This window comes from Neomonachus schauinslandi, chromosome 10 (assembly GCF_002201575.2).
Source record: "Neomonachus schauinslandi chromosome 10, ASM220157v2, whole genome shotgun sequence".
Classification (NCBI taxonomy): Eukaryota; Metazoa; Chordata; class Mammalia; order Carnivora; family Phocidae; genus Neomonachus; species Neomonachus schauinslandi.
In genome coordinates this window covers 36,859,340-36,886,247 of record NC_058412.1, presented here as the reverse complement: position 1 = coordinate 36,886,247, position 26,908 = coordinate 36,859,340, and the positions used below count along the sequence as shown (strand labels likewise).

At 43.5% G+C, this 26,908-nt stretch overlaps 1 protein-coding gene across 1 annotated transcript; it reads right to left on the bottom strand.

Moving 5' to 3' along the window:
* Positions 1–446: 446 nt before the first annotated feature.
* Positions 447–17,099, bottom strand: SLC20A1 (solute carrier family 20 member 1). Its single transcript, XM_021697341.1, has 11 exons — positions 16,935–17,099; positions 15,840–16,469; positions 15,555–15,695; positions 15,286–15,371; positions 9,680–9,776; positions 7,065–7,184; positions 5,291–5,560; positions 4,609–5,167; positions 3,372–3,557; positions 2,524–2,608; positions 447–1,404 (listed from the first exon to the last, which is right to left on the bottom strand). The coding sequence occupies exons 2-11, from the start codon at positions 16,183–16,185 to the stop codon at positions 1,243–1,245; spliced, it is 2,052 nt and encodes a 683-aa protein (XP_021553016.1). The 5' UTR covers positions 16,186–16,469; positions 16,935–17,099; the 3' UTR covers positions 447–1,242.
* Between the last annotated feature and the right edge of the window lie 9,809 nt (positions 17,100–26,908).

Below are 26,908 nucleotides of genomic sequence, written 5' to 3'. Positions count from 1 at the left end.
AAGGGTAAACGAGATAATGGGTCAAGACTGAAGAACCCAACACTGAGAATTAAGTAAGTTGAGCTAGCCACACACATATACACCCCACCCGTCTTAACATCCTTCATAATAGCAAAGCTAGGAACATTCTAAATAAGGATCTGATAAAACAGTCCATTCAAACAAGAAAACTTTGTGGCTGTCAAACAATGAATACACTTATACATGCTAATGTGGAAGTGTCTAGGCTGTGCTATTACAAGGAAAAATGCCAAACAGCTACAACAGTACTTATGGAGTTAAGTCATGTATATTCTGGGATCACAAGAAACTTAACAGGGAGGAGTGGGGAAGTTTAAGTGGGTCAGTAGTTATTTAAGATACTCTCCTAAGAATGGCACAGGGCTAACTGATTTGGAGCCCAGATGCTTCAAATATGAACAAAAACCATGAGAACGAAATTTTCTAAAAATTGTAGGCTTTTTTATTCAGTTAAGAGGTAGACAGATGAACATGGAAGGCTGTCCCATTTAACTTGCCCAAAGTTCATATTCCACTCCATTCATCCATCCCACACTGCCAGAAATCGTAAAGAAATAACCAAGAATGCCAGAAGGCTTTTTCTTCCTACTTCTTTTTAGCAATAATAGTCAATGAACTGCTGGCAAAAAAGTTACTACTAACTTAAATTTTCACTGTGTCCAAAGAACCTCGTCCCTGTAAGAAGTTCCCACACATGCCAATGGAACCTGCCACTACCGACGGGAGGGCAGAGTACAAATGGCTCTATTCCTCTAAGAGACTACAAGGGAAGCTTCGGTTATGTTTGTTGTTCAGTCCCTGTGCATGTTAGGGCAGAAGCTGGTGAAACCACCAAAGCAGAGCACACTGCGTCAAATGGCTCTGAATGGTTGTTTAAAAAAAAAAACAAATCACAAGTTATCTTCGGAGACAACATTAAAACATAATGGAATTGAAGCCTGATACAAAAAGTAGAGAATTATGTACAGGAATTCACAGCCCAGAAGGAAAAGGGACCTCAATAGGAACCAGTGGAAACCTGGCTATTTTACATAGCTAATTTTGAGACAAGTCATATTTAGCACAAAAGCAATTATAGCACAAGTAACACTTCCCTCCCACAGCTCCCAAACTTTAAAAAGACTCTTGTTGGTCTTCTGTAACACTGTGATCCTTCTTCAAAGGAGCAGGAATGTGTAAGGTGGCCCCAAACATCGACACGAATTTTAATCTCAAACAGCTTCACGCTCTGAGGATGACATATTTGAAGACTGCCATAATAGCAGCACTGATGACGCCAGAAATGGGGACGGTAACAAACCAGGCCATAAAAATGTTGCGGAAGAGTCGCCAGTCAACAGCCTTTTTGGATCGGAGCCAGCCAACAGATACAACAGAGCCCACCTAGCAGAGAAAGGGATCAAGGAAACTGGTTAGTAAAGGCCAATGGTATTTTGGTAACAGACACATGATCTTATGTAGGTAAGGAGCCCCAAACAGCTGATGAGACTGACTCCATGAAAGATGGTTTGTAACAGGATAAGAAGCAGATCACTCATGGGAAGATGAAGGCAATGTAAAAATGCAATCACTACATCTGTGGTAATTGGGGTAAAATACGAGAACAACATCTCCTCTCTCTCTCCTGAGCTACTGGAATTTTAATCAACTGCTTTAATAATGAACTGTTTTAATAAATTACTTGAAGTTTCAGGTTTTCCAAACATCATTTTAGAGGAGGACAGTTATTAAACCTCACAGCCAATCACCCGGAAATACCCTAGAAGAAAAAGGATGATTCAAAGGCTCCATGATGAACCAACTTAAATTGCCTTAAGGAAGCCAGTTTTTTTTTTTTCTAGTTATTACATGGCCATCAAGCAACTTCAAATTCAACAAGATTCTCCGTACTTCAATTCTGAGGCTATGAATATACACCTTCTATAAATAACGCTGCCCTTCAACAGCCCAACAAGCCTCACAGACAGGCTAACTATATGTAAAAGGACTTTTGCCATCATTTAGGGAGAACATACAGTATTGGCTTAAATAAGAGTACTAGAAAGATAGCAGGAGGAGAAGAATGAAGGGGGGGAAATCGGAGGGAGACGAACCATGAGAGACAATGGACTCTGAAAAACAAACTGAGGGTTCTAGAGGGGAAGGGGGTGGGAGGATGGGTTACCCTGGTGATGGGTATTAAAGAGGGCATGTTCTGCACGGAGCACTGGGTGTTATGCACAAACAATGAATCATGGAACACTGCATCAAAAACTAATGATGTAATGTATGGTGATTAACATAACAATAAAAAATTTTTTAAAAGAGTACTAGACCCAAGGAATTGTAAACTGTAAGCCTTCACATTATTGCAGTCATTTGTCCTAAATTTGTGAACTCTTCAGGACTCCAACTGCATAAAACTTTCTAAACTACAGTTATCACACTTAAAAAAACAAACAAAAAACTTCTCCATATTACTAGAACCATTCAATAGACACAGCACATATACATTACACTTACTTTACAATGTGTTGTACTGATGGGAAGACCAATATTTGATGCAATTACCACCGTGAGGGCAGATGCCAGTTCAATACTGAAGCCACTGTAGACATAAAGATTACTTGTCAAGAATGGAAGCTGTTTTATAAGCTAACATTACCTCAAAGTTAACACAATCTTACTGTGCTCTACTCAGTGACAAAACCTGACACTAACCTAACATCTTTAATTTGCTGTAGCTCCTGAAATCTATTCTTCTAAGATTTTATTCATTCATTATTCATTTGAGAGAGAGAGCACAAGCGGAGGGGTGGGAAGAGGCAGAGGGAGAGGGAGAAGGAGCAGCAGACTCCCCACTGAGCAGGGAACCCAATGTGGGGCTGGATCCCAGGACCTGGAGATCATGAGCCGAAGACAGACGCGTAACCATCTGAGCCACCCAGGCGCCCCTGAAATCTAATTTAAATCAGGCTCTCTTCCCTCTTCTCTAACGTTTTTGAGGTTTTAAGGGTTCCTAGAAGCCCATTATTAAAGTTTGCACTTCTATCTGGAAGAATTTAATAAACATCAGTCTTAGCTCTCAAGTAAAGACAAATAAAGGACAAGTACACAGAGCTATTCACTCCACACACACACCTTTCTCAGAAAAGTTACATTAAGAGACCACTGGAGATGAATATTTGACCAAAATTATGTTTAAGGGCCAGACAATATGTAAAATCGAAAAAGTTCACAATAATGAGAGTAACATCAGGACCTTATACAAGCTTGGGTTACATTAGCTGAAGATTTGTGTGATAACACTACACAGTATTATGTATCCTAAGAAAATGAGCATTAGCCTAAGACCTGCTTTACCAACTTACCTAGAAGGTGTGATTGGTGTCAGATCTTTCCCCATGGTCTGGATAACTCTCCTTCCCCAAACCCACAGACCAATACAAATACCAACTCCACCATAGAGCAGAAGCCATATTGGTGTTGCTACTTTTGAAGAAACATCTCCTGTGTCATAAACCAGATACAAAGCAACCAGAGGACCGATGGCATTGCTGAAAGAAAAAAAGAGGACAAAGATGATTTTTCAGGCAGAACTAGAACTTGGCAAGATCCAGTTTGCTAAATGATCTGCTAGATTTTTTTTTTCAATTTTTTTATTGTTATGTTAATCACCATACATTACATCACTAGTTTTAGATGTAGTGTTCCATGAGACCTACTAGATTATTTAAAGCAAAGCTGTCAAGCTCATTTCGCAAACAGTCCTTTCAAAAGAAATAAATGGGACCCCAACATACATAGCAGAAGAAAATGAAAGCTGCTCTCAGAGAAGAATCCCATGCATGTGGTGGCCTATCATCCAATAGGAAGCCTAGAACAACTATGGTTCCAATGACCAGTTTACAAACGACAGAACTACAGCCAACAACCTCCAAATTCATTCCCTACGGCAGTGATTTTTAAGCTTTTCATCTCAGTATTCACCGAATTTACTATCACAGAAATGGATCCTATCTTGATTGGCAAGACCTCTCCATGAAGAATATCTGTGTTTCTCATCTACAGAAACATTCTTTGGGGCACCTGGGTGGCTCAGTCATTAAGCGTCTGCCTTCTGCTCGGGTCATGGTCCCGGGGTCCTGGGATCGAGCCCCACATCGGGCTCCTTGCTCCGCGGGAAGCCTGCTTCTCCCTCTCCCACTCCCCCTGCTTGTGTTCCCTCTCTCCCTGTGTCTCTCTCTGTCAAATAAATAAATAAAATCTTTTAAAAAACAAAAACAAAAACATTCTTTGTAATCTAAAGGAAAAAAAACAACCTTTTTTTTTTAAAGATGTTAAGTAATCTCTACACCCAACATGGGGCTCAAACTTACAAGTGAGATCAAGAGTGGTGTGCTCTACCGACTAAGCCAGTCAGGCACCCTTATAAAACACATTTTACTGCCTGTTTTATTAAGTCCATAACTGCTATTACCTCACCCTCTCTAGCTTATTCGTGTCCCACGGGGCTGTATGGTACCAGAGCCACAAACACAGCCTTATAAAAGGGAACAGGTGATACAAAAATAGAAAGCGTGATGCTGTGATTCCAAGTCAACTGACCTGACGTCATTTCCACCATGGGCAAATGACCCAAAGCAGGCTGTAAGGATCTGCAGGAACTGGAAGAGGAGAGACACCTCTGGTTTATCCTGGTCATACCATTCTTCTAGAGAGCCGCTACTTCCTTTTCTGTCACCCAGACCCATCTCTGCCTTGACACTCATGTCCATCTCAGATGCCGAGTGAATGTCAGACACAGCATTGCAGTAACTGGTGTAACTGTCCATTCGAATTCGCTTCTTGCTGTCTGCATTAGGCCACGTCAGCTTCTCCATTTCTTCACCTTTCTGTTCACCTTCTTTGGCACGGAATGAATCCAGAGGCATGCCACAAATTGCCATGGTGTAGGAAGTATAGCTATTATTGCGCCTCAAGGGTTTGTCGCCAGAGTCTCCCATGCAGTCTCCCACCTTGGCAAGATGTAATTTATGGAGCAGCTCTTTGTACAAGCCAGAATCTTTATGCACGGTGTGATACTGATAGTGCCCACTGGAGTTTATCTGGTTACTGACGGCTTGATTGAACTGAACAAGGTTCCCATTAGGCAACTGCACTGCCCCTGGCCAAGACCAAAACAGTAACATTAAAAACAAACAGCATCAGGTCCAAACAGTGAGCCTCCTCCCCAGTATAGGTAACAAAGTCAAACTTGTATCTTCCCCACTGAAGAAACTCCACTCACCATTCATGGTGCTATCTATGCTGGTTTCCTCTTTCAGATCCACGCTGGGAAGCCTCTCTCGCTCTGGAGCTTCCTCCAAGTCTCCAAGTTTGAACGAGACTGTTCTCTCCTCCACCACAGCCCGGAGTGGTACAGTGGCAGACCCTACCTCAGAAACAGGATTCCTGGTTTCAATATCGCTGAGAGACAACTTTGTTTCTTCATGCTCTTCTTTCAAGCTATTCTTTTTTTCCATTAAAGGGCTTTCAGAAGGACTAGACTTTATTTCTCCTAGAAAAAAGGGGGTTTTTTTTGGTTTGGTTTTGACCCAACTAACTCATTCCACATCTCCCGTCTCCCCAACTCAAAAAAAATCCATCTCAAAGTAATATATTTTGGTGAAAATTCAGGATAATTTTCCCTGTCTGCTTCACTTGGCGTATCTCATATCCTTCCTTTGGGAAGAAATCAGCAATGCTTCAGAAGTCACGAACTTTTTCAGTAAAGAGCCAGACAGTAAAATATTTTAGGCTTTATGGGCTCTGTTGTATATTCTTCTCCTTTACAAAACAAAGATTTTGATTTTACAAGGATAAAAACTATTCCTAGCTCCCTGCTGACCCATTCTGAGGTGAAAGGTACCTAAAAAGCATGAGGTGGACAAATTGAAAATTTACACTGCATCTAATAATTCATGTTCTTTTTAAAAAAGGAATGCCCCCAAATTTCAGTCCAGGAGTTCAAGACGAAAGATGACAACTGAATTCCCACCTCTGTAAAACAGAGATTCACTTTAATGCTCTGCCTTATGGAGCTAAATGCCATGACTAGGCAGGAATATCTTCTGCCCAGTCTACCAATGCCCAGTACGTTTACACGTTCATTCAGGTAGCACAACCATGCTATAGAGTAGAACCATAAAACATTAGCAAGACTTGTTTCCTCTTCTTCCAGACTGGGGGAAAAACGAGGTCAGGATGTCATGCAAGCCTCATTCCCACTGTGCGCATGGCACAAGCAGAGGAGCACAGACGAGAGCCTCTCAGAAAGGGCTCAGTGCAGCTGCATGACGCAGCACTCCTCCTAGTGCCCAGCAGTATGTGCATCCCTCCACTTCCCAATGACAAACTTGAAATCACTAACCAAGCATTTGCAGATGAAAAGGGCAGAAAAAGATCACTTGAACAGATCTCAAGCCAGTAAGGAAACAAATACAAGATTAAAAAAGACTGACACTAACGAAATTTATCCTGTATTTAATTACATTCTACTACTGTATGTAGTAATGGTCTAAATGACTCCTTCATATTAACACTGGAAAATATCTATCTCTAGAATTTGTGCGACAATTCTGAGAATTAAATCTAAAGTCAGATATAAATATGTGACTTAGCTTTTTGCGTGTCTAAATCTGAAGTAACACACACAGAAGTAGTTAGGATAAAGTTTTCTCCTTGAAAATATTTTGTACCTACCCCCTATTACACATTAAGATATCCTCACACTTCCAATTAATGTTAAGCTACTTCTCTCTGTATTTCTGTCACCAGCAACTGATACAGTAAAAAGTAGATTGAATGACCAGTTTGTCCCCAGCATGTCAAATATTCCTTATGAGCAGGTCCCAGGTCAAGTCAATAAAAACACAGTTCGGACAATAAACCCATCTCCTGAAATCTCATTTAAATTTTTGACTTTGCCAATCTATCCAAATAGTGGGTTTTTATTTAGTGATCACACAAGAAAAAACAAGCACATTGCTAGTTAAAATGTTCTGCTACAATTTGTTACTTACGTTCGATTTTTCTCTTCATCCTGGGACATACAAAGAACCAGACGATAAGGGCACAGAAAACTGCACATCCCACCGAGATGAGGATGGTGCCCCACAGAGGAAGTTTGTCAAAGCCCAGCACTAGGAGATAAAATGGTGCATCTTGAAAACCCCAGGGCAACAGCCCCCTGCAACAATGTGTAAACCCTCCTCTGGGGACTCTGGGGTTCCCCAAGCCAGCCCATCACCCTTTATAACTGCTGCCAGCCTTAGGTCCACAGGGTTTCTATTGTGCTCATAACTACACAAATTCAGGAGGGGAGAAAAATCCCATGGTCATCTGAAACCCACACCTCCACCTCTGGCCCACTCTCCACACCTGCTAGATTAGATTAAAGTCTCCCAAGCTCCTTCGAAAACGAGTTTTCCTTTCTTTACTTAGAAGATAATAAGGATCAACTATACTCTGAGGATCTGCAACTAGCTATGAAAAAATGGAAACCTTCCACTCCGTAAGCCTCCAGATGGTAGCTGCCACACATTATGTTTGCACATACAGATTTTGATGTTAAAAAAGAAAGGGGCCCCAAGAGTCATATTTGTCATACTGACAGAATTCTCTGTGAAAGTTATCACATCCATTGTATTACCCTCCAGTAAAATCCTTTAACAAGATTATCTCTTAAGCGACATTATCAAACTAGATACAGAAAACCAGAATATTATCAAAAGATAAGAATAGTTCAAAGGGCTATCTTTCACAAAAAGAAAATAATTTAGTGGTAATTTCATTAACAAGCTGTATCTTAGAGACTTGCCTACTTTTCACCTGGCTTTGGGATCATTAGTATCAGTCCTCATCTGCTTATCACTTAAATGCCAACAGGCTCCAAGCCACTAGCCTAGACTAATGACTGAAGCAAAACACTATAGAATTCTATTTGAGCCTAGTAGATGCTATAATGATCTATAGTTCATCCAAGAATAGCTTGGCTACCTGCAGTTCTTTGGCTTTATTCTGATTAGGAATTAAATTACTTATAAAATGGAAAATCTATTTTCCCCGCAATGATTAATATTTAAAAATCACATATAATAAAACATAAAAATCACATATAAATTGTGGTCCCTTCAAAACTAAAGTTCTATAGTGACTACAAATCTTTCCATTTTAATTCCTATCAATTCTAGCCATGTATTTAGTCACACAAACTAAAATATATACGAAATTTAATCAAACTCTATTACAATTTAAATTTGCCTGTGTTCCAGGTCAAAAAGGGGAAACAAGAAGGGGAAATTTTTCTGGTAAATGATCCACAAAGAACAGAACAAAAATATCCCAAGTTCCTTTTTCAAAAATGACTGAAAGTTTAAGTTTCTAATTTCACTGAACTATGAGCTTTGCTGCTACCAGATAAAACAGTGCTTAGAGCCTCTCCTGTGAGGTTTAGCACAAAGAAACAACTCAATTTAAAATAGAACGAAAATGCAGCATGCATGCTTTTCTTTGCCTGTACCATCTACCAAGGATTCTGGTATCCCCTAAGTAAGATCAATATTCTCATAAAGGTGTCCATTTTCCTTCCTAATTATTCCAAGAATAAAGACAAGGTTAAAAATACTTAGCTAATTCCATTTTTGGTCAGTGACTTACTACTTCAGTGAAGTTTTAAGAAGCAAGTTACAATCCATTAGTCAGAAAAGTAATCAATTTAGTGGGCCCCAATGAACATTAAAAACTAAAGAGAATTATCTGAAAATATGAGTGCACAGCACACAGTAAGGGTAAATAGCTTCAACATACTATTCTGGTTTTCCTTCCTCTCTCTTTCTCTACATGGGTGTCTTGGGCAGCAATGTACAATGTATTTTTTCCGGTAGGTCACAGTCAAAAGATCAAAAGCCACTCACTTGACCATCAAGTCAAATGACCCTAGATAGCAAAACTGAACTGATCAAAGCATGTACTGTCCTGTAAGTTACAAGTGATTGGTCTTTTTCAGTTGTTAAATTGAACACGTATCATAATTTAATCCATGCTTTGCCTTAGTCCCAAAATAAAAGCAATCATTCAATCTTTATATCCTCAAATTATTTTTCCTCTTAGCTGCATGAGTTCTTCTTCCAAGTGCACTTAGACCAGTTGTTAAACATCCCAACTCTTCTCATTCAAGCAGATTCAGGGAAGTAAATTTAGTGCTTAGAAACAAAGGTAGCTCCATTTGGGAGAGAAAAATGAGAATATCCAGCAAACCAGTCCTAAATGACTGATTATTGAAGACCAAATATAACTAATGACTCTTCAGTAGTCAGTAGTTGAGGTCAATATCACTTCCAGTATTTTTAGCATAGATAGGAGAAAGGGAGGGAGAAGGGTCATATTATCGGTGGATCCTGTGAAGACTAAAGAGTAAAGGTCTGTAGTGATTTAGAATCTGAGCAGGTCTCTTTGGTTGAAAAACTATCTAGGTTAACTCAGCATACACTAGCCTGCAGCCTTCTGAAATGGGCGCAGGCCAGCCACCTTCTAGGAGATTTCAGCCCTGTAAAGCAAAAAGGGGTAAATTGGGCATTTAATGCAAGTTTTATAAACAACTTTAAATTCACATTTAAATATTTTGATATGTACTTACAAGGTGCTCCAGTATACATGATGGAAAAAAGGTTTATTCCAACTGTGCAGGCATAGAAAACTGGCAAAGCTCGCAAACCATTAGGAACTGGATCTGCCTGTAAAAGATCATTAAGATCAATACCTTAAAAGGTGCTGAAGTTAATTCATTTCCATAGAACCTTGTAAAAGGGCAGGTTCGGGAATTACAGTGCCAGTTAATGGTCTCCAAGCAGTAGGAAAAGCCCAGTTGGCCTTGTTCCTGGAAGTCTCCCTACTAAGGCTGATCTCATCTTTTACATCTACCTGAATTTAAGTTTGTGTTTGGTTTATTATTATTTTGTGGGGGGGGAAGGGTTTGCTATTTCTAACAAGGCTACCTATCCCAGTGACTGGTAATGTCCCAATTAATCAGTTTTATCACCCAGTGTTCTAAGGTATCTGATGTCCAGATGTAAACCTGAGCATACATCTGAGATGTACACTTGTAAAAGATGTCAAGAAATAGATTATGAGATGTTAGGACATTTCTCACCATGTCTGCAAAGATTTTTTTTTTTTTTTAAGATTTTATTTATTTATTTGACAGAGAGACAGCGAGAGCAGGAACATAAGCAGGAGGAGTGGGAGAGGGAGAAGCAGGCTTCCCGCTGAGCAGGGAGCCCGATGCGGGGCTCAATCCCAGGACCCTGGGACCATGACCTGAGCCGAAGGCAGACGCCTAACCACTGAGCCACCCAGGCACCCCTGGAAAGATTTCTTAAAACCAAAACATGCAGAATTTACCTGCAACAACCATCTTTTCTAGACATCAATAAATATGTCATTATTAATAATTTACCAAAGTGCTAAGATAAAAATCAACTGTACACTAAGTCACCTCCTCATTCAACAGACTGTGCCAAACACTACTGTGGGCCCTAAAATGTGGGAATGAATGAGACAAAGTTCCTGGCCTCAGAGAACTGACATTTACATTCTAGTACAGAAAAAAGTAGCAATAAATACTATGAAGAAAATAAAGGAGGGTAAGGGGCAGTGACGGAAGGAGGGGCACACTGGGGAGTATCAGTGGAACATAGACACAAATGTGGTAAGCCAACAAGCCACGTGCATTCCTAAGGGTGGAAAAAAAAGCAAGCTACCTGAGGGGAGGGGCGGGGGGGGGGGGTTGTATTCCAGACAGAGATACCAGCAAGTGCAAAAACCCTGAGGCAAAAACTCCAGATGGTTAAGGAACTGCAAGGCCAGCGTAACTGGAAATAAGAAGAGTTGCACTTACAACAAATATGTATTAATTCTACAGGAAAACATCGAAGTCAAACACTTAAAGAGAACACAGATTTGAATATACAGGGAAGACTAAACTATGAAGATATTACCCTAAAGGTTTAATGCTGTCTTGATCACAATCCAAAAGAAAATCTTGAGAAAGAAGAGAAAGACCCAAAGTGATTCTAGGGTTTCTGACTAGGGGTACATGGCTGGCTCAGTCGGTGGAGCACATGACTCTTGACCTTGGTTGTGAATCTGAGCCCCACACTGGGCACAGAGATTACTTAAAAATAAAATCTTTAAAATATAAATAAATAAATACAGCTTCTAAGACAATCAATTCATTGGGAAGAAGGAGGCAGTGGCTGAAGATGAACACAACAGAAGATGCCATTCCAAATCAGTAGAGATGAGCCCTCACTGAAAACCACTTTGAGTTTTAGCTATACTTTAAATATATAATATATAAATATACAAATAAATAAACACTACACAAAGAGAAATAGCCAAAATAAAAACAATAGCTTATGCCTAGGAACTATATTCTATACCCAGAAACTGTTAAGCATCCCGGAATAACTACACAGTGTGTGTCACACTCCAAGGGCAGTCAATAAAGTTATAAACCTGATGCATATATGTATTTTTCTTCTAAGAACTATCCATGGTTTTTTTTTTTTTTTAAAGATTTTATTTATTTATTTGACAGAGAAAGACACAGCGAGAGAGGGAACACAAGCAGGGGGAATGGGAGAGGGAGAAGCAGGCTTCCCGCAGAGCAGGGAGCCCGATGCGGGACTCGATCCAGGGACTCCAGGATCATGACCTGAGCTGAAGGCAGTCGCTTAACCGACTGAGCCACCCAGGCGACCCGCTATCCATGGTTTTAAGATCCTCCCCAAAATCAAAACCCATTAGGGTTCTATAAACATTATATAGGGACTTCTCTTAACAGATTTTCAAATACTATTTGGTAATATGTATCAAATCAAGCTAATTAGAGTTGGGAGGAAGTAGCTTATGTTTTTATTTTTCTGTATAGCCCAATTATGTATTCCCTGAAGGTAACCAATAATTAATTAGTTGGGGGGAAGGTAGGGAATGAATGATGCTACTAATGGTTTATTATGAAATACAGGCTCAGGGGCGCCTGGGTGGCTCAGTCTGTTAAGCATCTGCCTTCGGCTCAGGTCATGATCCCAGGGTCCTGGGATTTAGTGGGGCTCCCTGCTCAGCGGGGAGTCTGCCTCTCCCTTTCCCCCAGCTCACGTTCTATCAAATAAATAAATAAAATCTTTAAAAAAAAAAAGAAAGAAAGAAAGAAATACAGGCTCATAGGCTAAAAAAAGGCTAAGTTCATAAATCAGCCAGGGGGAAATAAAACAAACCGTGTTCTCCCTTTAACTCCCTCCAGACTCCTCTCAGAAACTCGCAAGAGGTAACCAAGGCTAACTTCATAAAATTTTTATTACTGTATGACCCATCTAACACACACTTGAATCTTTACCTGGAAATAATGTAATATCTCACCACCCAGTTACGTGAGATGTGAAAGAGGGGTCTTCATAACTCCCCATCTTTAACCACAATAGTCCATTGTTTACATACTGGATGTTCCCATAAACCTTTGTCTAAAGAAAAAGGCTCCTCTGAGTTTGAAAAGATGTCCTAGATTTAATGTGATCCCTAACAAAAGGGAGAAAGCAGAGGGACCTGTTTTCTCTAACTAGCATTTAAATACCCAACAGGAAAACTTTCCCTTATCCCCTATTCCTTGTTTATTGTCCCCAGTCCTTAAAAGGGAAGTACCTCACCTCCACTCTGGTTTTTCCTACTAGACCACCCAATACCCTTGAAACAGACATTGAGAAAACAGAAAATTTTTAAAAGGAAATTTTAATGTTAATTTCCAAAACAGAATCTTAAGTTGGAAAGCATCTTAATGATCAAATATTCAGACTTTAACAGCCAGGACCCCCAAAGATTACCAGCATAAGGATGTCTTCTTGAGATTTAAAACCTAAGGTAACCAGAACTATTCACATTCATCACCTAAAGACTCACTGATAGATTGGGCACAAGGATATATATGGGTCATAGGGAGGAAAGGGGGGTTTGGAGGTCAAGAAGGTTCTCAAAGTCAGTATTGTTTTAAACACAATTCCAGGGCGCCTGGGTGGCTCCGTCGTTAAGCGTCTGCCTTCGGCTCAGGTCATGATCTCAGGGTCCTGGGATCGAGTCCTGCATCGGGCTCCCTGCTCGGCAGGAAGCCTGCTTCTCCCTCTCCCACTCCCCCTGCTTGTGTTCCTGCTCTCGCTATCCCTCTGTCAAATAAGTAAATAAAATCTTAAAAAAAAATAAACACAATTCCAATCAGTCTGAATCATGTCCATCCTCATTCCCACATAAAGAATATATCGTTAAAGGGCGCCTGGGTGGCTCAGTCGTTAAGCGTCTGCCTTCCGCTCGGGTCATGATCCCAGGGTCCTGGGATCGAGCCCCGCATCGGGCTCCCTGCTCCGCGGGAAGCCTGCTTCTCCCTCTCCCACTCCCCCTGCTTGTGTTCCCTCTCTCGCTGTGTCGCTCTCTGTCAAATAAATAAATAAAATCTTAAAAAAAAAAAAAAAAGAATATATAGTTAAGAAGTTAATATATTTAACTTAAGTTCTCAACTGTGGGTAAAAAATACCTGTCCATGCATTTCTCAAATCAGAGATTCTGGGCACTAAAAATCCCTCCTCACACTTCAGAGCACCACCATTCCTCCTCCAAGAAAGAAGACAAGTTTGTTTTGTCTTGAGACACACAAAGCCTCTCCAGAATCAGAACAATCTGCTTCCCAGTAATCAACAAAGACCCAATGTAAACTTTTATAAAGCAGGAATCCCTAACAGAGGATCCTATTAATTCTTCTGGTTCTCTGGTATGGAGCAAGCTATATGGCTCTAATAAGAAGACTGAAAAATCTGATCAGTGACTACCGGTACACCTCAAATCTAAGCATCATGTTATCATATGCTACAACAGTTCTGGGGATTGGGAAGTAGGTGCTCATCATACCTGTATGCTAAGTAGAACCATACCAAACTTCAAGGCCATTAGTAGTAAATTATAAATCAACCCATAGATGTTTCAAATTTTCAACTGCTTTACTCTGCCAGACTCAGGTCAGAGCAAAAGTGATTAATGAATCACGGTATTTCTACAGAGGTACAAATCCTTCCCTACAGAAGCTTACAACAGGACCAAACAAGTGGGTCTGAATATATTCTTACCCCTTGCGATTAAGCTACCTATCTCCGTTCACTCAGATTTCTACCATTTAGGAGCATTTTTAAGAACTTACAATGGACCGTTAAGAGCCAGTCCCCTCAGAAAAAGGACAACTTTGTTTCCCGAGAAAAATGCATTTATTCTTACTCAGTAAGTAACTCAGTCCAATGACAACATCCCTTGTTGTCTACATTTATTTTGGAGCCAGCATCAGACTTCTTGATAAAAGAAATGCTATTGGGTCACTCAAAAGGGATTTTCAAATGGGACAGGAAATTAAATGACTGTCTGGAAACTTTTTTTTTGCCAAGAAAAACAAAACAAAACAAAAACTACCTTTACTGGCTCTTTTTACCTAAGAAATTAGAGTCATGTCACTGTGAGAGGTAGAGTCCCCACCTAGAAGCTTATAAACTGGTTATGATAATCAGCACTACAGAAGTATCTACGTGGAGACCTAAACTACTCAATTTAACTATCAGCTAAAAAAAAGCCACAAGAGACATTGTGACTTATTGAACCCCAGGCTTATAAGTCAAACTGGTCTGCATATAATGGTTTAGGCAAAGCAGTAATCAGCAAACACCTGTACAAAGCCACCCTGAATAAATTTCCTTATTTTCTCATTCCCAGCCTCTCCTATCTCTTGGCACACCGTAGTACTCATTCAATTTTTCCTTCCTGAATGCATTCGTTCTTGGTTATTGAAAATTTGTTTCAGGGGCGCCTGGGTGGCTCAGTCGTTAAGCGTCTGCCTTCGGCTCAGGTCATGGTCCCAGCGTCCTGGGATCGAGCCCCGCATCAGGCTCCCCGCTCAGCGGGAAGCCTGCCTCTCCCTCTCCCACTCTCCCTGCTTTTGTTCCCTCTCTCGCTGTGCCTCTCTCTGTCAAATAAATAAATAAAATCTTTAAAAAAAAAAAAAAATTTGTTTCAGAGAACTCAGCAACATACAAGAGATATACAGAACATAAATTTTTTAACTTTCTAAGGCCACACCAACATCTGGAAGAACGCTAACAGTCTGAATACCACGTGAGTATGACCCATCAAAGGTCATAAAAGAGGGGAGAGAAAGATTACCTTACGGAGGATGAATGCACGAACAAGGAAGAATAAAATTCCAGACATAATACCAGAAAGCAGTGGTGAGATGAACCAAGACATCACTGGAACAGAACACAATAAAAAAAAATGTCTATTAATGAAAATCAGAAACAAACAAAAAAAAACACCTTAAATTTTAATATTCTATCTTCAAAATTTTCTATTTTACACCATATATTTCATATAATGCCATGGTAGCACATGACAAGAATAAAAATTTAAAAACCATTTAGAATTAAACATACCAATTTTTATCAGTTCAGACCACTTGACACCCTCCTGCCCCTTTGCCACAAGGGAGAAACCAATGGTTGCACCAACAATACAATGGGTTCCAGAAATGGGAAGCTTCAAAAACGAAGCCACTAGTTGCCACACAGCAGAACCTGAAACACAGGCAAGTTTTATTAAATGGCAAAATTCTTAGGAATGCACTGCATTCTGAAGAAGAAAATCTGAAAGGGAGGGCACAGGAACGGAACTACCCATTTGCTCACCCGCCACTAAGGAGCATACATAAAAGAACTTACCAAACATCGCACTGACGGAGCCAGCCATCAACAGCTGTTGGGTCGAATTGTACATCTCCACGTCGATTAAGCCCTTCCTGATTGTTTCGCTCACTTTGGCCCCCAGTAGGACAGAGCCCACGGTTTCAAAGATACTCGCTAGAATGCAGGCTTGCTTGAGGGTCACTACACCTGAGCCCACAGCTGTACCAAACGAATTTGCTACATCATTGGCTCCCACGGAGAATGCCAAGACAAATGCAATAATGAAGCCCAGGATCAGCATCCATAGGTAGTCCACCAATGGACCAGAAGCAGCAGTAGCAGCAAAAGTACTGGTAGGCAGCGTTGTCACGGTAGATGCCATTCTCTAGACTAGTGGTTTGTTTGTTTGTTTTTAATTATAAGAGAATTGAGAATTACTGAGCGGCTTTCAAGATGTGTAAACAGAATATGAGGTATCAAAAATGCTATAATAAATAATATATATTATATAAAATTAAATACTGTAAACTACGGCACAGAAACCGAGCTGGGGAGTTACTGCTATACGCTGCGTATGGGCATCTGTTGTCTGGGGTTTCTTTGGCTCTGGAGGGCTAAAAGCAAGGAGAATTCCATGGCGGAGAAGAGAAAGGACGCAAGTTCATCCTGGGGGGGAGGGGGAAGAAAATAACAATAACAGCGAGCCCTTGGGGGGCGCGTTGCAGCACGCCGCGCTGGCCCACGCGGCTGGGGAACCCGGCCTTGTCCTCCGCCCGCAGCCCACCGACCCCGGCCCCGAGCAGGGCTCGCGAGGCGGTGGGCACGTGGCGCCGGGAACCTCCTCGGCCGGCGCGCGCCCAGCCTGCGCCCCCCCCCGCCCGCCGCCGCCGCCCGCCCGCGCGCGCCCTCCCCACGAAAACCGGAAAAGGGCCGTTCCCGCGCGCGCGCGCCACCCGGGGACCGCCAAAAAGGCCCGCGGGCGGGCGGGGTGGGGGAGGGAGGCGAACAGAAACGAAGCCAGAATCTCGCCGCACCGCTCGCACCGGCCCACCCGACTGCCTCCGGCGCCACGACGTCGGCGCCTGGCCCCGGGGAGAAGAAAGCTTTATCCAAGGTGGCGCCACCACTCACCAGAGGAAACGAAGGGCCGAGCGGGAGACTAGAGGTGCAGGCTGCGGCGGTGGGTTGGAGCCACGGACGCACGCACCTGTGGTCGACGAGGAGACGGCCCGGGGCGGAGGCTCCGGGGACGGTTCGGCGGGGCTTAGCGACCCACCCTGGAAGCACCCGCGGGCCCCTCAGCGGCCGAGAAGAGAAAGCACGCAGCGCGCGCCGGCAGCCATCACTCTGGCGGTACACGCCGCCGGCCGCTACTTATAGCCCGGCGCCGCGACCCGCGTGACCCGCCGCGCCTCGCCCCGGCTCCAGAGCCCCGCCCCCGGGATGGCGCAGCCCCCACCGGCCGGCGTGCCCAACCGGGTGAGCCCGACGGCGGCGCTCATTGGCCGGACCCGCGCCGGCGGCCACGCCCCCAGAGGGGAGCTTGTCCACGTGGGGAGGGCTGGCCCCCACTCTGCAGCCTCGCCCTGGCGACTGTGTAGAGTCTCGCCGCACTGGTTAGTTACTGGTGGAGACCGTGGGGGACCCTAGCGCTGCCGCCGGAGGTCGTCATGCGGGGTTTTAGAGGCCGCGACCAAGGTCATTCCTAGTCCCTCTATCTCGCGGGCCCCGTTTCACAGTGCTGACCGCTTCTCCAGCCTTCCTTTGAGCGCACTAGTGACCTGCCGCGTCCGGAGGCCACACCTGGCCGAGTTCCCCTCCCGTCCGTCCAGTGACGCTGCGGGAGAGCTCGAGCCCTCGGGCTCCGGATCCAGTCCTGGCACGTTGTCGCACCTGTGACTTGCCCTTGGCCAGACAGGCACTGGCCGTCGCCGGGGGAGGGAGAAGGCTCACGTGGTCGGTTTGCTCCCGCAGTCATGCACTTGGGTGAAAACAGAAAGACTGAAGAGTCACGAGAACCAGGTTGTCTCCCCGTTTATGGCGCAGAGCCTCAGGAAGGCTGTGGGTCATTAATTTCCTGTAGACCTGCGTTTTCTACGTCGTGGCTGTGGCGCAGGAGGAAGGACACTGCTTCGGATTCAAGTCCTGACTCCTACTTGCTGCAGTGTGTCACCTTGAGCAAATTCCAGATCTCTCAGACTGCATTGTCACTAATGTAAAATGTTAACAATCAGTACCTACTTTGTGGCAGGACTTAAATTAAGGTACGCGAATGTGACCAGCACTCAGTAGGCACAGAATGCCAATTTCCAGTTTGCTCTTAATGTAAAAATACCTGTTTTAGGATGTAGGAAAGGGTGGAAGGGGACGGTCTCTGTGCATCCGAGAAGCTTTTGTATTCTTTTGATGTAAAAATTGATTTCTGGTCTCCTACAGGGTGTATAATATAGTTTTGACGTTAATAAGATTTGCTCTGCACATTTGGGGGCATTTATTCTATTGTGCAGCTTAAGATCAAAACTAATCATGTCGGGAGATTAAAGTCGTGCTTTCTTGTCAGGGTTGTAGTGAGATTGAAGAATTTCAACCAGAAACACTTACCAGGCTTAGAATGTTCTTCTAGAGTCCTTTCCACCTTTTTGCCATCTCTAGTAGCAGGGCACTGAAGAGCAGAAGCAAAGATCCTGTAAATCATTGCTCTGTCTGGGACATCTATGGAGGCTTAAACTGCACATGAGTATTCTCTGACCTATCTAGAAGATCTGATGGAGTTCTGTGAGTAACTTACAAAGCTCTAGGTCCCAAGGTCATGTCTGAAGCAGAAAGTTCATGTCTGGGAGCAATGACCCTAGAATGCAATTCTGATGTAATTTTGGCACCTTAAAATGTATTCCTCCCTCCTCCTTCAATTCATTCCAAGGTTATGAAAAAATTGAATAAAAGGACTGATCTGTTAAAGGTCCTTAGTGTTCTGCCATTTTAAAACGATGATTTTGGGTTGGGGGAGATGTGTGTGAAATAGGTGAAGGGGATTAAGAGTACACTTACCGTGATGAGTACTGAGTGATGAATTGTTGAATCATCATACACCTAAAACTGATATAATACTGTATGTTAATTATATTTCAATTTAAAAAATAATAAAATTTTAAAAACAATTTTCAAAGCAATTGTTTGTAAGGGAATTGCTTAGGACTTGTCACAGCATGTGTGTTTTGTTTTTGTTTTTGTTTCTTTTTGTCCACGGACATACTTTTTCTGGTCAGTGGTATTAGCCCTTCAAGTTCGCAGATACTTAACTGGACAACCTCTGAGTCAGGGGGTGGGGCAGCCACGGTGAGTAGCCATCAGGGTAAGAGAGCATAGCCCAGGCCCTTGGGATGGGTTTGCAGGGAGTCGGAGAGCCCTGGGGCAGAGATTCAAAGAGACTTCCCCTTGCATTACAGGTGAATTCCATCAACATCTTTAGGCTGGTCCTATCCTTCCTCCTTAGGACAACAGGGTGCCTCTGCCAACCAGGCTACAAGGAGGGAGAAGTTGGGGATTGGGGTGGGTCCTGACCACCTCACCAGTGGAGAGAGCATCAGTGGGGTACAGCCCTTAGAGACCTGGAGTTGCCTTGGTCCTGATGCCTTCATCCTCCCAGGGCAGAGGAGAGGTAGGACTCTGCCTGTAAGAGAAGTTACAGTGCGCTAAAAATGGAAAGAGGAGGTAGGAAGACCGCCAAGTCATACACAGATGGCACTGGTTCCGACCTTATCGCTGAACTTGGGAAAGAAGACAGAGATTCTAAGGATAACATTTCTCTGTTAGAGTCAAGGTGTTGGTGCACACTCTCTAGGATCTGAGTGAGGCCATTTGGTCTGGTGGTTAAACACACAGACTATAAAGCCAAACTACCTGTTCTGCTATTCACTAGTCATGTGACCAAGGACAAATAAATTCTCTGCCTTATTTTCTTCATCTGTAAAGGGGAGATGTTGAGAGTCCCTACTCTATAGGGCCATTGTGAGGACTCAAGGTATATAAAGTCTTCTAAAGTTCTCACACGTGGCTGACACTACTTAGGCATTCATACTCTCCTTATTCAACTGCTGAAGGCCTACTATGTGTATGTCAGCTGTCAGAGCTGCTATCTGGGCCAAAAGCTCATTCAGACTTCTCGCACTGCTCATAGAAAATGAGGGGCCACATAAAACTGGAACCTGCTGCCAGAGGGGGAGGGGCAGTGTGTGGCAGAGGACACATGGTGGGCTCACTGGCCTGGAAGTGGGAGGCCTGGGCCTGGCTCAGGCCCCAACTGCCCGTAGGATCTTTGGTAGATCAGGGTCACTATCACTGAGCTCGAAAGCCCAAGGGTCCCTCACCCATCCTCATCATTAAAGGACAGAGAAAGCCTACTACATGCTGCTAAACATCAACTTGGGCACCACGGGTTTGGAGTTTTCTTGGAGATGTCTCCATCTCTCACTAACCTGGTGGAGTTAAACTTCTGAGAGCTGGGAAAGCAGACCCACCAGCCCCTCCAGACCTGCCGAAGTGGGACAAAAGGAGGCAACACCACTTTTGCACTTCCTGAGCCCGAGAGGCTTGCAGTCAAGGAAATGCATCTGAGGTCACTGTTCAGTGAGCAGGAAGTAAGCATCCTGGAAATAATCTACTTGGAGGGGCAGAGACTACAGTGGGAATGGGAACATTGTGGAGCCAGACTAGGATCAGAGGCGATTTCAGAAGCTGTCCATTAGGACTTGGATGGAGCAGGAAAGAGAAGGTAGGAAACTTTGAATAAAGGAAAACCACCTCCCTTCTACCCACTACTCCCTTCCACTTGGCTACAGTCACAAATGAATGAGGTTGTAATATCTAAGGTTGGGATTAAATGTTTACAATGTGCCAAGCATTGTTTCAGGTGGTCTGTGTGTATCATTTCATGGGAAGCTCTCCATAAACCTCTAGTTGATATACCTTATTTTACAGACAAATTGAGGCACAGAGAATGAAGGAACAGATAAACCAGTAAAGAACCTAACAAACTGTGAGCTTGTAGGTGTTTCTTCCCTGGCTGTCAGTAAGTGCAGAGGCAAATGTGATGCCCTTAGGTGTTAACTCTTATTTGCACTCAAGTTAACACGTTTACTTCCCCCTTCTTTCCTCCTTATTTTTATTAATTCTATTGCTTTTACTGCCTGCATTTTAAGCCTCCTCAAGTCCTGTTGGAAGAGAAAGGGCATTTCTAGGAGACCTGACTCCAAGACTGTCCCCGGTTTCCCCAGAATAAGAAGAGGCAGGAAGCCAAGGGCACAGGTTCTCTCCAGAAATAAAGTTGAGGCAGTAGCCTGACCATGTTTCAGAGTTACCGAAAACTCCATTCTCTTGAGACTTCTCAAGAAAGGAAATCTAGGGACGCCTGGGTGGCTCAGTTAGTTAAGCGACTGCCTTCAGCTCAGGTCATGATCCTGGAGTCCTCGGATCGAGTCCCGCATCGGGCTCCCTGCTGAGCAGGGAGTCTGCTTCTCCCTCTGACCCTCCCCTCTCTCATGTGTGCGCTCTCTCTCACTCATTCTCTCTCTCTCAAATAAATAAAATCTTAAAAAAAAAAAAAAAGGAAATCTAGGGGTGCCTGGGTGGCTCAGTCATTGAGGGTCTGCCTTCGGCTCAGGTCATGATCCCAGGGTCCTGGGATCGAGCCCTGCATCGGGCTCCCGGCTCTGCAGGAAGCCTGCTTCTCCCTCTCCCACTCCCCCTGCTTGTGTTCCCTCTCTTGCTGTGTCTCTCTCTGTCAAATAAATAAACAAAATCTTTAAAAAAAAAAAAAAGAAAGGAAATCTATCTTGCACCCACCTGTAGTCAATTCCTACAGGTAATAGGTTCAGAATAAATAAATAAATTGATAATGATAATAAGTGAATGAATGAATAATAAATAATAATAAAGTAAGGACCACGGATCACCATCACCACCAGCACTTTCCCACCTGCTGTGGATAATGGCTGGCCACTGCCTTCAAACATTTCCTCATTCCCCATCAAATAGGACTGTGCACCCAGTATCCATGGCTCTGCCCACCAGGTCCAGGGAAAGTTCCAGACAGAGACGGAGTGTAGCGGAAGGGTGCTTTCAAGCACCCAGACAGCCAAGCTCTGATGTGGAGACACTGGTTGAGACCCGTCTCAGGCCAGTGTCCCACAGCAATAAGGAGCCAGATTTTGGTTGCCTCAGGCAAATGGGTCGGTCCATTCCTCTGCCCACCCAAGGAGTGGAGGACAGGGCCACCCACTCCAGACTTTATGTGCCTCCTCCTGACTGCTCATCGCCTGGTCTCTCCTTGGTTTTGAGTTCATACATTTGAGTGTGATGGGGCCTAGGACCCAGACAGAGGGGGCAAAAGTACAGTTCTTAGAGCTTGAAATGGTTCTGAAGTCTCTAGTTCTCCTTCGAGCCAGCTTTCAGGACAGCCCAGTGTTTTTGAACACTTCTTCAGAAACACCTCTCTCTGGAGACCTAAACTGGGACTCCATTTTCTCCAAGGCCCAAATTTCTCAGCTCTTCTCGGGAAAGCAGGGAGGAAAGGCAACTTGCTGGAAACTCAGGAACTGTATGTCATGAAGATCCTGTGGCAGAAGGGGGGAAGGAGGTCAGCTCACTGCCACCACACCCCAGGACATGTGGTTTTGGGCTGAGAAAGTGAGTGGGCAGCAGGACGTGAGTCATCCACATAGCCATTCCAAGGACGAGGTAGAGAGTAAGGGCTCCAGGCACTGTGTCGCTTCCCCTAGCTCTTCATTTGTTCATTCATTCAACAAATAGTTCGCCTTAGATCTGGCAGATCAACGAGATTGACCAGCCCATGCCCTCACAAAACACAAACTCCTTCTTACATCTAGAACTTCACACTGAGGACTGGCCACAGACAAAACAGCCAAGGAGGCAAAGTCAACCTTCTATCCCCCGCCAGACCTCCCACTCCTGTACCCAGCTCACACGGCTCCTTTTCCAGTACACCCTTATTATTGTTCTCTCAGCGAACATTTCCAGGGCCCAAGAGAGTGCCAGGTCACTCATCCCAGAGTCTACCCCCACACTGCCTCGCCTCCTGCTCTCCATAGGCCCCCCCCTCAGCTGGCTCAGGGCCCCTCAGTCTTCAAATCACCTCAGCAAGAGAAAGCTGGCCAAGAAGAACCCCACAGGGCCCCGTGGGTGAATCTGAAGAAAAAGCTGTCTGTCTTGGGGGAGAGATCAGAGCCTAGGGAGGTCCAGAAATTCAGGTGCTGGGGACTCAAAGAAGGGCTTCAGCTGGTGGAAGCTGCCTCGTGGGAGACTGAGGATCTGAGCAGAACCCAGTTTCTTCGTTTTCAGTGGGCAAATCCATTTCCAGTGACGGGAACCTTCTTGCCCTCTGCCTAGAGCCTTGCTCCTTGAAGTGCGGTCTACAGACCCTCAGCAGGGCAGTTTGCAGAGTCTCAGGCCCCACCCAGACCTACTGAATCAGAATCTGCATTTTAACAAGGTCACCATGTGATTCATATGTACATGACAGCTTGAGAAGCAATTACGGGAAGAATAATGATTCTTGTTACCTGGTAAGTTTAGAAACATTATGTTAACACATTCTTTTTCAGTTGGACGTTGAAAGGCATCCCTTTTTTTTTCTATATTAAGTCTCAGTTTCCTGAGGAGTGGTTCGCAGATGAGGCTCTGGGGTCAGACGATCTGAAATTAGAATCCAGGCTCTACCATTTCCCCGCTAGGACCACGGGCAAATCACTTCTCTGTGCCTCACACTCCTTCTCTATAAAGTGGAGATAATAGGGTTGTTATGAGGATGGAATAACTAAAGTGCTCACGCTGTACCTGGCATTTAGCAAGCACGCAATACATTGGGATACTAATTGGATTTGGGTGTCCCCGAGTTTCCTACGCACTACATTTACCATCTTTTAGGCTGAAATGCTTCCGTAGTTGATGGTCTCATCTATTATGCACAGATTCTTCCTAGTTTTATTTTCCAAAGGTGACTTTATTTCCTGGGGGCAACTTACCGTCACTCCAAATACATCCATTTCAGGACTGTCCGTTTAATTTATTCCATACTTGCCATCTGCAGGGAATTGAACTTTTCTTTCCATCTTTTTTTTTTTTTAATTCCAGTATAGTTCACATACAGTGCTGTATTAGTTTCAGGTGTACAATATAGTGATTCAGCCATTCTATATATTACTCGATGCTCATCATGACAAGTGTACTCTTAATCCTCCTCACCCTCTTCACCCATCCCCCCACCCACCCCCGCCCCCTCTGGTAACCACCAGTTTGTTCTCTGTAGTTAAGAGTCTGGTTTTTTGGGGCGCCTGGGTAACTCCATCAGTTAAGTGTCTGCCGTTGGCTCACGTCGTGATCTCAGGGTCCTGGGATCCAGTCCCTGGGTCGGGTTTCCTGCTCAGCGGGGAGCCTGCTTCTCCCTCTCCTCCCCACTCGTGCTCTCTCTCCCTATCTCTCTCTCTCTGTCTCTCTCAAATAAATAAATGAAATCTTAAAAAAAAAAGTCTGGGTTTTTTTTTGGTTTATCTAGGTTTTTTTCTTCCTTAATGTGTTTTGTTTCTTAAATTCTACATATGGATGAAATCATGTGGTATTTGTCTTACTCTGATTTGATTTCACTCAGTATTATACTGTCTAGATCCATCCATGTTATTGCAAATGGCAAGATTTTAGTCTTTTTTTTTTAAGATTTTATTTATTTGAGAGAGAGAATGAGATAGAGAGAGAGATCATGAGGGTCAGAGGGAGAAGCAGACTCCCCGCTGAGCAGGGAGCCCAATGTGGGACTCTATCCCGGGACTCCAGGATCATGACCTGAGTCGAAGGCAGTTGCTTAACCAACTGAGCCACCCAGGTGCCCCAATATTTTAGTCTTTTTATGACTGAGTAATATTCCATTGTGCATGGTGTGTGTGTGTGTGTGTGTACCACATCTTCTTAATTCATTCATCATCTATGGATGGACACGGGTTGTTCCCATATCTTGGCCATTGTAAATAATGCTGCAATAAACATAGGGGTGCTCATATCTTTTCAAATTAGTATTTTTATATTCTTTGTATAAATACCCACTAGTGGAATTACTGGATCATAAGGTGAGTCTATTTTATTTATTTATTTATTATTTATTTATTTATATTTTATATAGTTAACAGTGTAGTTAACATACAGTGTTATGTTTCAGATGTAAAATATAATGATTCAACAGTTCCATATATTACTCAGTGCTCAAGATAAGTGTACTTTTCCTCCCTTTCCCCTATTTCACCCATCGCCCCATCCACCTCCATAATTCTAGTTTTAATTTTTTGAGGAACCTCCATACTGTTCTCCAGAGTGGCTGCACCAGTTTGCATTCCATCCAACAGTGCAAGAGCGTTCCTTTTTCTCTGCATTCTCACCAACACTTGTTTTTTGTGTTGTTGATTTTAGCCATTCTGACAGGTAAGAGGTGATATCTCATTGTAGCTTTTTTTTTTTTAAGATTTTATTTATTTGGCAGAGAGAGAGAGAGAGAACACAAGCAGGGGGAGTGGCAGGCAGAGGGAGAAGCAGGCTCCCTGCTCAGCAGGGAGCCAGATGCCGGACTCCATCCCAGGACCCTGGGGTCATGACCTGATCTGAAGGCAGATGCTTAACCAACTGAGCCACCCCCATTATAGTTTTGATTTGCATTCCCCTGATCATGAGTGATGGTGATCATCTTTTTATATGTCTGTTGGCCATCAGTATGTCTGTTCATGCCCATTTTTGACTGGATTATCTGTTTTTTGTGTGTTGAGTTGTGTAAGTATAGATTTTGGATACTAACTACTGCAGGGAATTGAAGTTTTGGGGTTTATTTCTTTTTTAAGTATTCACTACATGCAATGTGGGGCTCAGACTCAGAACCCTGAGATCAAGAGTTGCACACTCCCCCAACTGAGCCAATCAGACGCCCCAGGAATTAACTTTTTTAACTGTGACCTTGGATAATGCCTCTGATGATGACTCATAAAAACCTCAGATCTGTATATAAGGCTCTTATCCTCCTGATTCTAGATACCTCCAAAAGCTTTTTCATTTCATCTTCACATTTGTGTGATATAGATGTTGTTGAAAACTGACCTCATGCTTTGGAGCCAAAATATAATGCAAAGATAGAGGTTGGGATAAAGAGTAATAATAATAGCTTCATTGCTTTGCCTGGCAGCAGGCTATGGCCTTCAAAGACTGCAAGCCTGCCTGGAGGAAAGGGCGTGGGGTTGGGGGGCGGGTTATAGAGAAAATTTGTCTATATGCTGTCAGCCTCCTTAGTCATTAGTCATTTTCAGGATGCTACCAGGTTCCTGAAATGAATGACGAAGAAGGGAAGAGGGGAAGTTTGAAGAAGAGAGGGAAAAGGTTACTTTAAAATCAAGCTTCGCTAAAAAAAAATTAAAAAAATAAAATCAAGCTTCGCTGAAGCATTAGTGCAGCCATTTTGGTTTTTGTTCAACTCTATGCTTTTAAGTGGTTTCATAGGCAGAGCAAAAGTATTACCGCCCCATCTTACAGGGATATGAAAGTCCAAGAGCCCACAGCCAGAGAGTGAGTAGGGGACAAGGGCCTGAAACACTGGCACAGTGGACCCTGGCAGGGATTCAGTGAATGAATAACTCAAAAGCCAATGTTCTTCCCTCCAGATTTAAACCAGAGAAGCTGTTTACAGGAGTGAGGCTTTCAGGCCAGATAAAGGAGAGAGAAGGAAAGGACAATGTACTTCATTTCCTAGGATGACCTCAATTTGCAAATATTCTGTTCCATTGTCCCCATAAAAATTCATATGTATCAGCCTTGTGTTCTGACTATCTAGTTCACAAAATGTGGTCACTGAAACTATCAAGCTAAATAATATGTGCTCCCATTAAAAACCACACCGTGCTGGGGTGGGAGGGATGGGGTGACTGGGTGATAGACACTGGGGAGGGTATGTGCTCTGGTAAGCGCTGTGAATTGTGCAAGACTGTTGAATCTCAGATCTGTACCTCTGAAACAAATAATGCAGTATATGTTAAGAAAAAAAAAAAGAAGAAGAAGAAGAAGGT